At 32.9% G+C, this 12702-nt stretch overlaps 1 protein-coding gene across 2 annotated transcripts in view; it reads right to left on the minus strand.

The window, feature by feature from the left end:
* The window catches only part of LOC149423727 (protein O-mannosyl-transferase Tmtc3-like), a 347668-nt gene that overhangs the window by 208932 nt on the left and 126034 nt on the right, over positions 1–12702 (minus strand). For both annotated transcript variants that reach the window (XM_089631781.1, XM_089631780.1), the window contains exon 3: positions 6035–6116. In XM_089631781.1, coding sequence (XP_089487907.1) covers positions 6035–6116 — 82 coding nt within the window. The remainder of the gene's footprint in view (positions 1–6034; positions 6117–12702) is intronic.

Here is a 12702-nt window from a genome sequence, read left to right on the forward strand (position 1 = left end):
AAGCAATAATTATTAGCTTGAAACACTCATCCACATTGAAAAGTCTCCTGATAAAAGATACATGACGCCAACGGGACTTGAACCCGTGTCCTTTCGATTTCCGGTCGACAGCTCTGACTACTGGCCACCGGCTTAAGCCGCCATAGCTCATCGTATATATAAAATATATATTTTATATAGCGTATATATAAAATATATATATATAAAATCATCACAGCGATATCCAATAGTGTTCATTTTCACTATTGATGAATTAGGACGGCAAAATTTTTGCTCCATAAAGCTGTCTCCTCAAGAACAATCTATTTATTTACATTAAAGAATTTGATGTTATCCGAACTCAATTTATATTTATCTTTACTCAATCAACAAAGCATACGCAGTTGCATATGACAATTTTGATAAACTGAATCCCATGGAAACCATTTGGACACATAAACCTGAAAGTTAACATACATTATTATTTACATTCAACACGGGACCTGCCATGTTTACGAATATCACAATGAACAACCTTCCATCACCGGAAACTCGGCGAAATCAATCGAGTGTTTTGACAGGAATCGAATCAGTCTACTATCACAATAACTCAGTTCGAGTTCAAAGTACTAAAGTCAATAACATTAAGTCGAGAATATGATCCAAATAATATTAATTAAAGGTAGATCGATGACGATAAGCAACAGTGGGAGGCTACTGGGATACAAGCGAATAAGATTACATTTCCAAGCAACTTTTTATATGTTGATATTCGAGGACTAAATCCCTTACCTTTACTTGATTAAACTAACCCTTGCGGTTCTAAGAATAAAATAAAAGCGTAGAACTGAAAAGTACTCGCGAAAACAGTAGTAGGTATCGAAATTGTGTAAAATTGATTGGATATAAAGTAACTAGCTAGTGAAAAAAAGATAATAGAAGTCTATTGATACTTGACGACTTTTGTATTTTAATGCCTTGAGTTAAAAGCATAAATCGCGGCAGGACATACTACAAGAATCATAAAATATATAATGTTTGCAGGAGAATATTCTATCAATGTTTTGTGCTTCCCGAATATGTGCTTTGGATATAATTTGAACTCAGGTATCGGGGCTATAAAAATCGAACCCAATAAAATACGAACGTGGTGGGAAAGTTCGAGATTTTACCATGTAGGAATACCTCACAAGGTATTACATATATATTTTTACATCCTGAAATTCATTACCACGTGTAAAGGGCACGTTGTAAGTTGTACCTAAATTCATTGTAGGTCGGTAGATATTAGGTTAGTACTTGGATATTCATTTAAGAGACGCAAAGGAATTAAAAATGACGAAAAACATCAAAGCAAAGGGAGGTTCTCCAATAAATAAACGGAAAACATGTGATATGGTAATAGAACGGTAAGAGGGAGGCACACTCAAATAGCATTAAGGATTCTGGCCGATGTGGGTTAATCCCGGCCTAGATATTGTACCGCAGCACGGGCGTACTAAATCACGAACCTCTCTGCGGTATGGCGGATAATTTGTGAGGGTGTTCTCATTTTTAAGGAAAAACTTCGTCCGAATTTGCGAATGTAATCAGTAAATTGAAGATTAAAGATTTAAAAATGTAGCCAATCAGATACCTAACTTAGAATATTGGGTTCAAGGGAAAGTTATTTTCGCACGAGAGGAAAAAGAATATTTTATCAACAAAAAAACAATGACATGACAAATAATTATTTTCTCAGAAAAAATACCAGCTGAAATCTAGACAAAGACCTCTTTGAGAGACTAAAGGAAAAAATAAATCTCTGACAGTATAATAAATCTGAACTTATTCCTAGAAGTTTTAAAGCCATTCGTTTTGGTTTGAAATAATTATGCAACAAAGTTAAAAAAAATATAAAAAAGTGACCTAAACATGTGGAAGATAATTATTATCTAAACAAAAGCACTGGATAAAAATGTAAGAAATTATAATTTGTTCGTCTGAGGCGTTCAGTGTTCAACATGCTTTCAAGTACCAAATACAAATTATTTGCGGGTTTTGTAATACCATAATATTTTGGACAAGGGAATAATACGCAATCAATAAACCAAAACGAGGGCGTTGTCGTTTCAATTATTGTGTGAATTAAGGGCCGGAATTCCGATTTTCTACGGATTTGTATCATATTTCCATTGAACACTTTAAGTTTCTAAGTTTAAAAAAATATATATGCTATTTTTCAAGATATTTTCTGAAGATTTTTAGAAATAAACTTGCCGAAACGTTAATTACATAAAATTCCCTCGATAGAAAAAAATAGCAAAGTATGCTCCAAAAATTAATATTTACACGTTTGTTTCTGTTATATTACAAGTTATACGTATGAAAAAATTCAAATTGCTTCTTTAAATGCTACTTAAAGTGTTTATAAAGAAATTTTAGCTCTATTGTAAATAAGACGTGTTTAATTAAATATTTTAACAATTGTCGCTTGCACCTATTGCTTTTAAATCATATTTATTATAGCGCGCTCGCTCCGACATGAAGATTAACCTATCTTTTGAAAAACTTCATTCGCCAGCTCGAGGGCTTTGTGAGCAGACGTGTCGTTCAACGTTCTATGATCTACAGACGTGCGATTACGTGCAAATATTTGAACCTATAAAGATAATTTTACGCGTGTAAAGTATATCAGATAAATATTGTTTTTTCAAAGATGGGAAATACACGAACGAAATCTAGTATTTCAAAGAAAACATTATATCTCCAAAGGGTTCAACGCATGATGGAAGCTAATAGGATATAAGAAAAAATACAATATTTGATTTATAAGCTTATATTTATTATAAACCATAATTTATTATAAAAATTAGTAATTCATATTTTTATTTATGTATTGTGTAGTAAAAAGTTATTATTTTATTTTTTTCAGAATACGTACTTTGGGAAATAAAACTAATTCCAATGCATTAGAAATTACGGGGTAAGTTTTTATTAATTTAGTTTTCTTGTTGAGGAATACCTATATGATCGTGATTTATTTGTGAATTAACTTTCTACGTACAAAAACACACACGTCACTTCACATCTGCTCTAATGATTGACACTGCAACGATGTCCGAAATATAATATAATATGTAATAATAAAATATGAGCCATCTATTTCAAATAATAATACTCGAACGTGCACGCCAGAAAAATAACGAACGTGCGAGCGAAAACAGCTATTGAAAGTTCTGAAACTGTGGGGAATTTAATTTAATTCAGTGATGTTATTTTTTGATGTCGGAAGGAGGCCCTGAAGAAAATAATTTCCCTCAAAGCCTATTTCATCTTTGAGCATTCTGGGTAGAGGGTCTTTTTGAGGAGGGAGTGAACCTGTCCTGAATTTCAACTGTACAATTTCTACCCAGAATTAACTTTTTTGTACGTATTTTGACTAACCGTACCTAGGTTTTCTATTTTCAATAAACTCTTTAATTATGTTTGTGATGTGAAATCTATACTCCGCTACAGAATGTTTTGCCAGAGTCTTGTAAAGATGTTAAAGCACGGAGGTAATAATAAAATCATTTGAGCCCTTTACTGTTATAAAAGGTCACTTCTTGAAGTGCAGTTAAAATAAATGATTTTATTTTTTTCTAACTTCCACGAACAATCGGAAAAGGCAACAACAAGAAACTTATCGACCGAAGTGGTCTTTCGCAATGCATTGACAAAAGGTATGTTATAGTGATCTATTTTACTAATGTTTGTTATTTTACTATCGATAAAAGATATGTTCTGAAGAGATGAATTATTAATCTACAAACTATCTGCTTCATGGGAAAAAAGAATATCTGCTTCATAAGAAAAAAAATAATCATCAGTAATACAAACATTCAAAAGTTTATAATAGTTTTATATTGGCATTCAAATCAATGTATTTTTTTCATAAATCCATGTCCATTTTTAACGCTGATTTTGCTTTTCTAGGTTGGATAAAAATGATACAGCCGAAGCAGGACAAGAAAGCCGTATCGCCGACATTTTTTTATTTTATTGACCAATTGAAATCCATATCGGACTATCCTCCTTATGGATGCGGATTTGGAAACCTTATTGTCATATCTGAGAAAAGATTTGGCGTTATGTGTAAAATACTGTTTCAATGTAACATGCGTCGCGCCAAATTTACAGTCAACACATGTGACCCAAAACCTAAACATACCATGGACATCAATGTAGCAGCAGTATCGGGGATGACTCCTGCAGGAATTGGGTTTGCTCAACTGTCCGAGCTTTTGACGGCTGCTAACATACCCCCGATGTCCCAAAAATTGTTCATAAAAAATGTGTTAGTGTCAAGGGAGTGGGAGAAATGCGCGTTAGTCGCCATGGAAGTCGCAGCGGAACGAGAGCGTCAAGCAGCTATCGAAGAAGGTTCTCTGCAGGACGGAGTGGAAGTGATAGACGTGATCGAGGATAATAATATCGTAAATTTGATAAGCATAAAAATGTAAAGTATATATAATTTATATAAATATACAAAAGTAGAACATAACATGTGTATACATATTATACAAGATGTCGGGGGTAAAGTGCACAAACTTCGGGAGGTCATTCTACATGATAGTACAAGTAAAAAAGAAATAAAAACTTTTTTGGAATTCCAACGTTTTAAGATAGTTTTCGGGTAATTTTTTTTAATTTTTTGTATAGTAAAAGCTATTTCTTCTATGGAAAATAAATTTTTGTGGAAAAAAATTGGAAATGCGAAAAATTTATTCATCTTTTTTACTTCTACTAGCATTTAGAATCACCTACTGAAGTTTGAGCACTTTATAAAAGTTATAGAGTATTTTATGTAGTATTTTAGTAAAGTAAAGTAATTTGTATACCATACAAATGTCTTGAGGTAGGTTAGTAAATTTATACAGAAAAAAAATTGCAGATGTTTGAACATACAAATATATAATCGAGACTACCTTATCCACAAATCTCCCCATTTCCACTCGCTTCATAAACAAATTTATAAAACGCGGATGCATTAGTTCCACAGCCTCCGGGCGGTGTGGCGTATACTTGAAATACCTCAATGTTTTAAGAAAGCAAAAATTGCTTTTTTTCCAATTCAAAAAAATCTTTTTCAGTCATGTTCAGAAAAAAGAACAATGAAAAGAAATACTCAGAAAAGGAATCCAGGGGTTTAGAAAATATCCATGATAATAAAATTGAAAATGTTCTTACCCCTGTGTGTTAGAAAACAATATGGAAAACTTTTCTTGGGTAAAGGATCACTGAGATAAACAGCATTGCCAGAGGCCATCTCCATATTTCAATTTACTTATACCTTTCTACTCTTTATATTTATATGTAAAAACCCATATAAAATTACGTGTGACGTCATCTTACTATAAAACGAATTTCTTAAACGGTGAACTCTCATGAAATCTGTTCCCGCACACTTTATCATTTCCACTAGAAGTACCTATGGTTCTTTTAAAGATATCCATTAAACTCTGAAGACTAATAATTACTGTAAAAGTAAAGTCATTGTATAATAATTGCAAAATGTTGCGTCATTTTAATTAATACAAATAAAAAGCTTTGTAAACACCACTATTTAATCAAAAATAATTAAATTGTATTATCTCCACCAGGCTATGAAATGTGGTACAGCGTTAATTACACTAGACAAAGTCTGCAGTAAATATTAAATATAAATTTGTTAGAGAATGTTTTCAGAACTTTTTGGAAGTCCGTAAGATGGTAGCTAGTGGCCGGTAGTCGCCAGGGCCAGTGAGAATGCTCCCAGACAAACTTACTGTCCCAGATGTCAAATTAACCAGCTTCTAGTTAGGTCGACTATCGAGTCCTCATTGTATTACGCGAATTATTAATAGATCCCTGATTTATCACAAAGAATCAATTATTTATAATCTCCTTCCACGACGAGTTGGAGAACTTTTTGTGGGAACACAACAAAAACAAACACAGTAGATTCTTTTCAGCAAGCATAATAAACTTTTTCCTAGAAGCTCCTTGTCACCAACAGGATGGGTACAAACATGAATATTATAATTTAACTTACCGCTTCAGTATGTACAGGGTGCACTGCAAACAACATGGCAGCCACGAAACTGGCAACCTCCGACAGAAACATCGCGCACATCCTGCGAAAGGAGAAGAGAGTGGTTAGCAAATGATTGATCATCTCTGCTGGGTGAATAATAAATAAAGAAGAAATAACACAGTATTATTTTTTTAAATAATAAACGAAAGCATTACAACGAGTAGGTTTCTGTAAAAAAAAACACATTGTGTTAAAATTTATTGATCAATTATTGCAAAATTATATTTTGCTAAAAAAATCACCAATATACATTCTACATTTTTTTTAATGTGAATACAGCACAAGATTTCCAACTGCTCAAAACCATCTGGAGCCGGTGAGATTACGGCATCCCCGATTGAGGTATATTGTGAGGTTGAAGGTAGTGGTGAGGGAAAGGAAATGGGGAAAACATACCGATAAACCGTCTCAATTTGAGTTGTCACAAGGATGGTATTTTGAGTTCTACCAGGAAACACGTGATGCCGGGTTCGCAACCTCATCTATTCTACGATCTATTTTATCGAATGAAAGTCGATTCAACTTCTATTTCTACATGGCATTATATCCCAAGCCTTTCGCTGATCTATTTCATAGACTCAATGAAATAGATAAGATGGGAACTCAGCTTAAGAAAATTAGAGTTACTTCGAATGGTGTAGATTGTTGCTAGAAGTTTATTTTTTCTTATACATACATTATCACACACAAGTGAACACAGAAAAGAATATAGTTTGTTCGAAAATCTTCTATGAAATGTTTGTCTTTTACTCCATAAATAAAAAAATAATAATTCTTGAACAGAAATAGAATTCAAGAAATGCCATATCCAAAACCAACAGACTGATATTTTACCGATGATTTTCAGATATATTTTGTTGCTATTTTCTATGTATTTGCACTTATTCATTAAATGTCCAATATTTCTAATATTTTAGATACTTACTTGAAAATTTTAGTAAACAAACCTACTATTCTTAAATACATGCATTTGATTTTCACTTTTGTTTTCATGAATGAATGAATGCAAATCTTGGAGGTGGAAATTAACCCGCTTTCCGACATCCGATCGCGCTGAAACATGGCAGATAGACTCGTTGTCGATGACGATGCATCCTATCAACTTTTGGTTGTAATCACATACACACGCGGACATATTGCATTTCCCAGAAATCGGATGACAATATGGCAGTTGGTATACGAAATAAATGTCGGTCGTAAATGATAGGCATTTCTCGAAGTTATTAGGGCGGTTGTAAGTATATGTTGATGCAGTCAAACCATTTTTTTTTATCAAGTTTAAACAGTTGACGGTTTGATAATGCCTTCATGAGGAATTTTTCCTTGCTATCTAGGTATCCAGTTGAAACTTGGAAATTGATCAAATTTTATAAAGCTTATTCGAAATTGATCCACACTGCCTCATTGCAACGTCGAAATTCTGTCTCATCCCATAGGTAATTGATCGCCTTAACGTCTCTGTAATACTCTTCCTCTATTATTATTTAGTCAATGTCTCAGGCAGGAAGGGGAGAAAGAAACGGAAGTTAATAATAGATGATCTTCAAATGCGACAGCGGCGTCAACACAAGGGAGGGTGGCGAGACTGGGAGAGTGGGAGGGGGTAGAAAGGAGATGTTTATTAATCGACGTGTCGCGAAAAACTATTTGACGAAAGCAGAGTGGCGCCAAGGGATGATTCAGATTGTTACGCTTTAGTCGCATAGTCTGGGAATCACGGAGAGGGAAAACATGTTAGCAAAACACACAAATATGTCTTTGTAAGCAAAAACGATATGCTAACGAACGAAGAACGAAAAATAGTTACATGTTAAGTTAGGTTAGCTAGAATTTAATTAAAAAAAATAGTCATAAATTCGTATTTTCATGTCATCAATATTTTTATTGCCTTTTTATGATAGAAAAATGATTACTTGTTCATGTTGGTTACAAGTTATTTGATGGCTATGTATGTGATTTCAGGTTTTGACCGATTTCTGAATGTAGCCTCGATTCGGCCGTGGCAGTTACTATTTGTAATGAGTCAGAATAGGATACTTACAGATGATTTGCTATTTAAATCGAATAAAATATATGTTTGCCTACTGCGAAACTGGCTTAATTCCAAAATTATTCAATCGTTCCGCAACGAAAAAGTAACAGGGAAATGTATCTCGCAGTTTTACTTGCGAATTTCGACGTTTTTAGGGGGGGAAATTTTAATAAAACCCCAATAAAGGACCCGAACCGACCATCTTTATGGGCGAGCTTAAGTGTATTATTTCGTTACTCGAGAGAGAGAAAAACTGCGTCAGATACAGGGTTTAGGTGTGTCGTAGCGGAAGACTTACGACTTCACGCAAGATGGAGTCCTCCGTCTAAATTATCGGATAACTTATCTCGACTGTGGAGCTAAATACTTAGTTACTTACCTAAGTAAGTTACCCACCCGCTATCAGATACGCCCCGGCATGTGGAGGAGAAAGGGTGAAGGGTAAAATGTGGAAGGCTTGAGCTTATGAGCTGATATTATATTATGTATGTATCTAAAGCTTTGGAGTAAAGTTCGTTTGTTGATATTAATAATTCATGATCCGGATGGAAGTAGGCCATTTAATATATGTCGCTAATTAATAGTATTACTTACTTGCTACCGACATGACATACAGAATGGAGTCTGTGTGTTTCCGTAATACAAACGAAAACAGCCTTTGGCGGGCTTAGGGGGTTAGGGGAAGTCAGCGGCGTAGTATTTAATTTTTTTTTGACAGGAGTTTAATTTATCTTACAAAACAAATAATAAAAAGTTATAGACAACAATTAAAAAATATACATATTTGTTGTAGATCAAGTTATTGCCACATTTGTTGGACCCTGTCCCAAAATTAGGCTTTGACGTGACCATCAAAACAATGTTAATATTTCATCCGAAATCAATCAAACCAAAAAATCATTAGTTTAATAGTTAATCTAGTACCTGTAGTGGTTTTTAAATAAATAAATTGGAAGGCTCTGATAATTTACTCACGAATTTTCAAGGAAAAATGCGCTAGTTTATTGTTATTGTAAAAAAAAATAGAAGAATCAATAAAAAAAAATCGTTCAACCAGGCACTATTTTTTTATGCTTTCAATAAACAAAATAAATTTCATTCAAGTGATATCAGAATTACAGTGTCACTAACTTTGTCGGTACGTAACATAGTCCAACAAATATGGTGATAACTTGAAGTACAAAAAAATAATTTTATTTTAATTTTCATCAAATAAAGTTAAAACATAATATAACAACTTTGTAATTTTTGTTTTATAAAATAAATTACACTACTGCAAATTTCATTTAATGAAAATACTCATTTTTTTCACGCAGCTGACTACCCCTAACCCCTTAACGGAATGTAGATAATCAAGTACATAGAACATTGGATACAAAAGGTTTTATTTTTGTACAGAATAAGTTTCTCAAGATTAATTGGCTGTCACTGAAAGACTTTCTTAGGCTATCGTATTCGCAATTAAAATTTATTATTATTGGAAGATTAAAAAAAAAAACATTTTCAAACTGCCAAATTTATCTTCCTCGTGTATAAATAAGTACTCGTATAATATATAATGTTCTCTGATATTGATTAAGTAAGGTATTTTGGAATAAAGTTATCAATATCACATATTACATAATAAATTATTGTAATTTATTTCGAAAGAATAAACGTCAAAGCAAAATTTGAATAAGCAAGGAATTGCAAACAATATTGTTGCCTTTGTTGAAATCAAAAGACAGACGTCTTTTTGGAAGAGCATTCTTCTTTCTTTTATCTTTCTCATTGAATCTACAGAATAAATTTACCGCTCTCCGTTATATTTAAACGAATAAAATATAAAGTTTTATCATACAGAGTAAGGTGGGGGAGATTATCGACCGAATGAAAAAATATTAAAAGTGAAGTAAATTTAGTTCCTACAGTTCACACTCAATTATCTAAATAGTGATAAAAAATATGCAATTTTTTAAAGAATATATATTTTTTAATCACGCAAGAACGGGAACAGACATACTATTTTAATTTGTTGGGAGATGTTAAAGGTAGTTTATCAAACTACATAAAAAGGTAGCAAGAAAATTACACATCTAAACCCTTGACTATGTGCAGAAACGGGCGGTCCGTTTGATAGATTCCCCAATCTTAACAAACGTACTGCAATCTTTAGAGCACAGGCGTCAGGTAGGTATGCTGTCCTTATTCTATCGGTATTACAATGGAAGATGCTCTGAGGAACTAGCGTCATTGATCCCTTCGGCACCGGTGCGTAGTCGGGATACACGCCAAACGCGCGCCCAACATTTGTACATGGTTGACATTTGTCACATGAGAACGGGCCGCTTCTACGATTCGTTCTTAAGTTCAACAGCTCGGCTGTGGAATGAACTGCCGGCCTCCGTGTTTCCTCCCTCCTACAACATGGGACTCTTCAAGACCCATGTTCACTCCTTCCTCTCCACAAAAAGACCCTCCACACAGCATCCCCAAAGATGACATAGGCCCTGAGGGAAATTATTTTCTTCAGGGCCTCCTGTGTGGAGTTAATATAAAAAATAAAAAAAAACCACTTTAAATCAGTGTTTCTCAATGCGGGGGGCAATGTGCTAATCATAATCATAACAGGTATGATATATTTTTACATTACATATTGTTTAATATTTCAGGATTGTACAACATATTTGTGATTTGAGCTAAAAAAATACAAATTTTTCGTATATAACGGCGTTTGATATATATTAAAGGTTTCATTTTAAAATTAAATTAAAGTAAATTAAATTTTACAAACGTTTTCGTAAAATTTATAATGCGTAAACCAATTCCTTCAGCTTCAAAACATACCTACCTACTCCATTTAGGGAAAATAGGGACTAGTGCAAATAGAAAATATTTGGAAACAAACCTGTCAAATGTCCAGCGATATTATTGGAATGTTTTTTTCTTTCACGTTAATGTAGGAATGGGTACAGAAAACAATGTTTATTAAAAATCGTTAAGAAAATGTTTGGTATGGAACTGGGGTTTGCCAGTCAGTTTTTAGGGTTCTGTGTTGCAGACTATTTATTTAATAACAACGGTATTAATATACCATAAACAATAAATCAAATACAATGACATCAGAAAGTATAAAATGATCAGAAACTCTATAATGATATTAAAGTAAGAGATGCAGGTACACGCAAAACTTTTAAGTAGACTTTCTAGGTTTAATTAATATTTATTGAAAATATATGATATTATAGCCTTCTTGCAGTTAAATAGATCCGCCACATCTGATTATCTATTACTAACTTCATGTTATTTAGGTATAAGTGAGTATTTTCAATGCTCAACCCTGGTATTGATACATTTAAACATTATTTTGGAACGAGTAACTCGCTCAAGTACATGAAATTCATTGAGGTTAAGTAAATTAGGGCTGCCTATACTACCAATTACGATTTTGAACATAAATATTAAGTCGGAGAATTTTAATTATTTTAATTCTTTCATTAAATATTAAATATTTATTTATTTATTCACGTCTTGAAGGCTTTTACACGCAAACATTATTGTAGGTAAGTTGTTCAGGAGTACTAAATTTATATTAGGTCAATGGTACGAAGATCAAAAATCCTGACGACAAAGCGAGTCTAGTGACCTACATTATGTTGTTGACTGATAAAAACATTGATTTATAATTGGTTTCGAAACCACTACCTCTAGGGCCAGAGCCTAGGATTATGCCACTCAACCACAGATATAGTAAAATAGTGATTTTAAATATTTTTCTGCGAATTTCTCTAACATCAATATATGAATATTATCATAATTTGTATAAAAAATGTTTTAAAAAATTGAAATTTTTTAGTTGGATAATTAGAGTATATGATAGAGGTTTCATATTTATGACAAATAGAAAACAAAAGAGGATATAAAAAGTTCAGTTCACAAAAATACCAATTTTCTACGTATTTGACTTTTTTACGTAAGTATGAGTAGACTAACATTTTATTGGTCATGACTTAAAAGATATAATATTAAAGCCTTTTTGTACCTAGTTTCTGTGCAGTTAATATGTTCGGGAACCGTTGGCGTTGGTTTAGTGCATTTCTTATTCGAAGTAGCCATTAATATATATTTTTTAGAAATTCGCTTATCGGAGATTTATGAAACGTTTAAGTAGGAGATGGTACAAACAAGGTTATAACCACTGCTTTACGAAACGTGGCGATATTAAAATACATTATTTATGAGGATATTGGCAATTCAGGATAACTTTTTTGGAACAATGGACGTTATTTTTACTGTCTCGATCTACATGGGGTGTCGAATTAAAATAATAAAAAATACAGAAACAAGAGGAAATGTTTATCTGGCGTCCTTCAAAAACGATATTTTTAATTTGACGCTATATTTTTAAGGAATGCCAAATATTTTTATAAGCTCGATTGTTACTTTATTGAAAAATAATATAAAACGATTTAATCTAAACGAAACGTGAAACAAAAAGACGCAGAAAAAAAAGAAAAAGTAACGATCTCAACAGGAAATCGAACCCAGGATCTGTCCAATCGGGACGACACCTCTAACCACTCGGAAATTGGGACCTAATTATTTTACATGTCAT

This window comes from Hesperophylax consimilis, chromosome 5, assembly GCF_061612785.1.
Source record: "Hesperophylax consimilis isolate HC1 chromosome 5, BYU_Hcon_1.0, whole genome shotgun sequence".
Classification (NCBI taxonomy): Eukaryota; Metazoa; Arthropoda; class Insecta; order Trichoptera; family Limnephilidae; genus Hesperophylax; species Hesperophylax consimilis.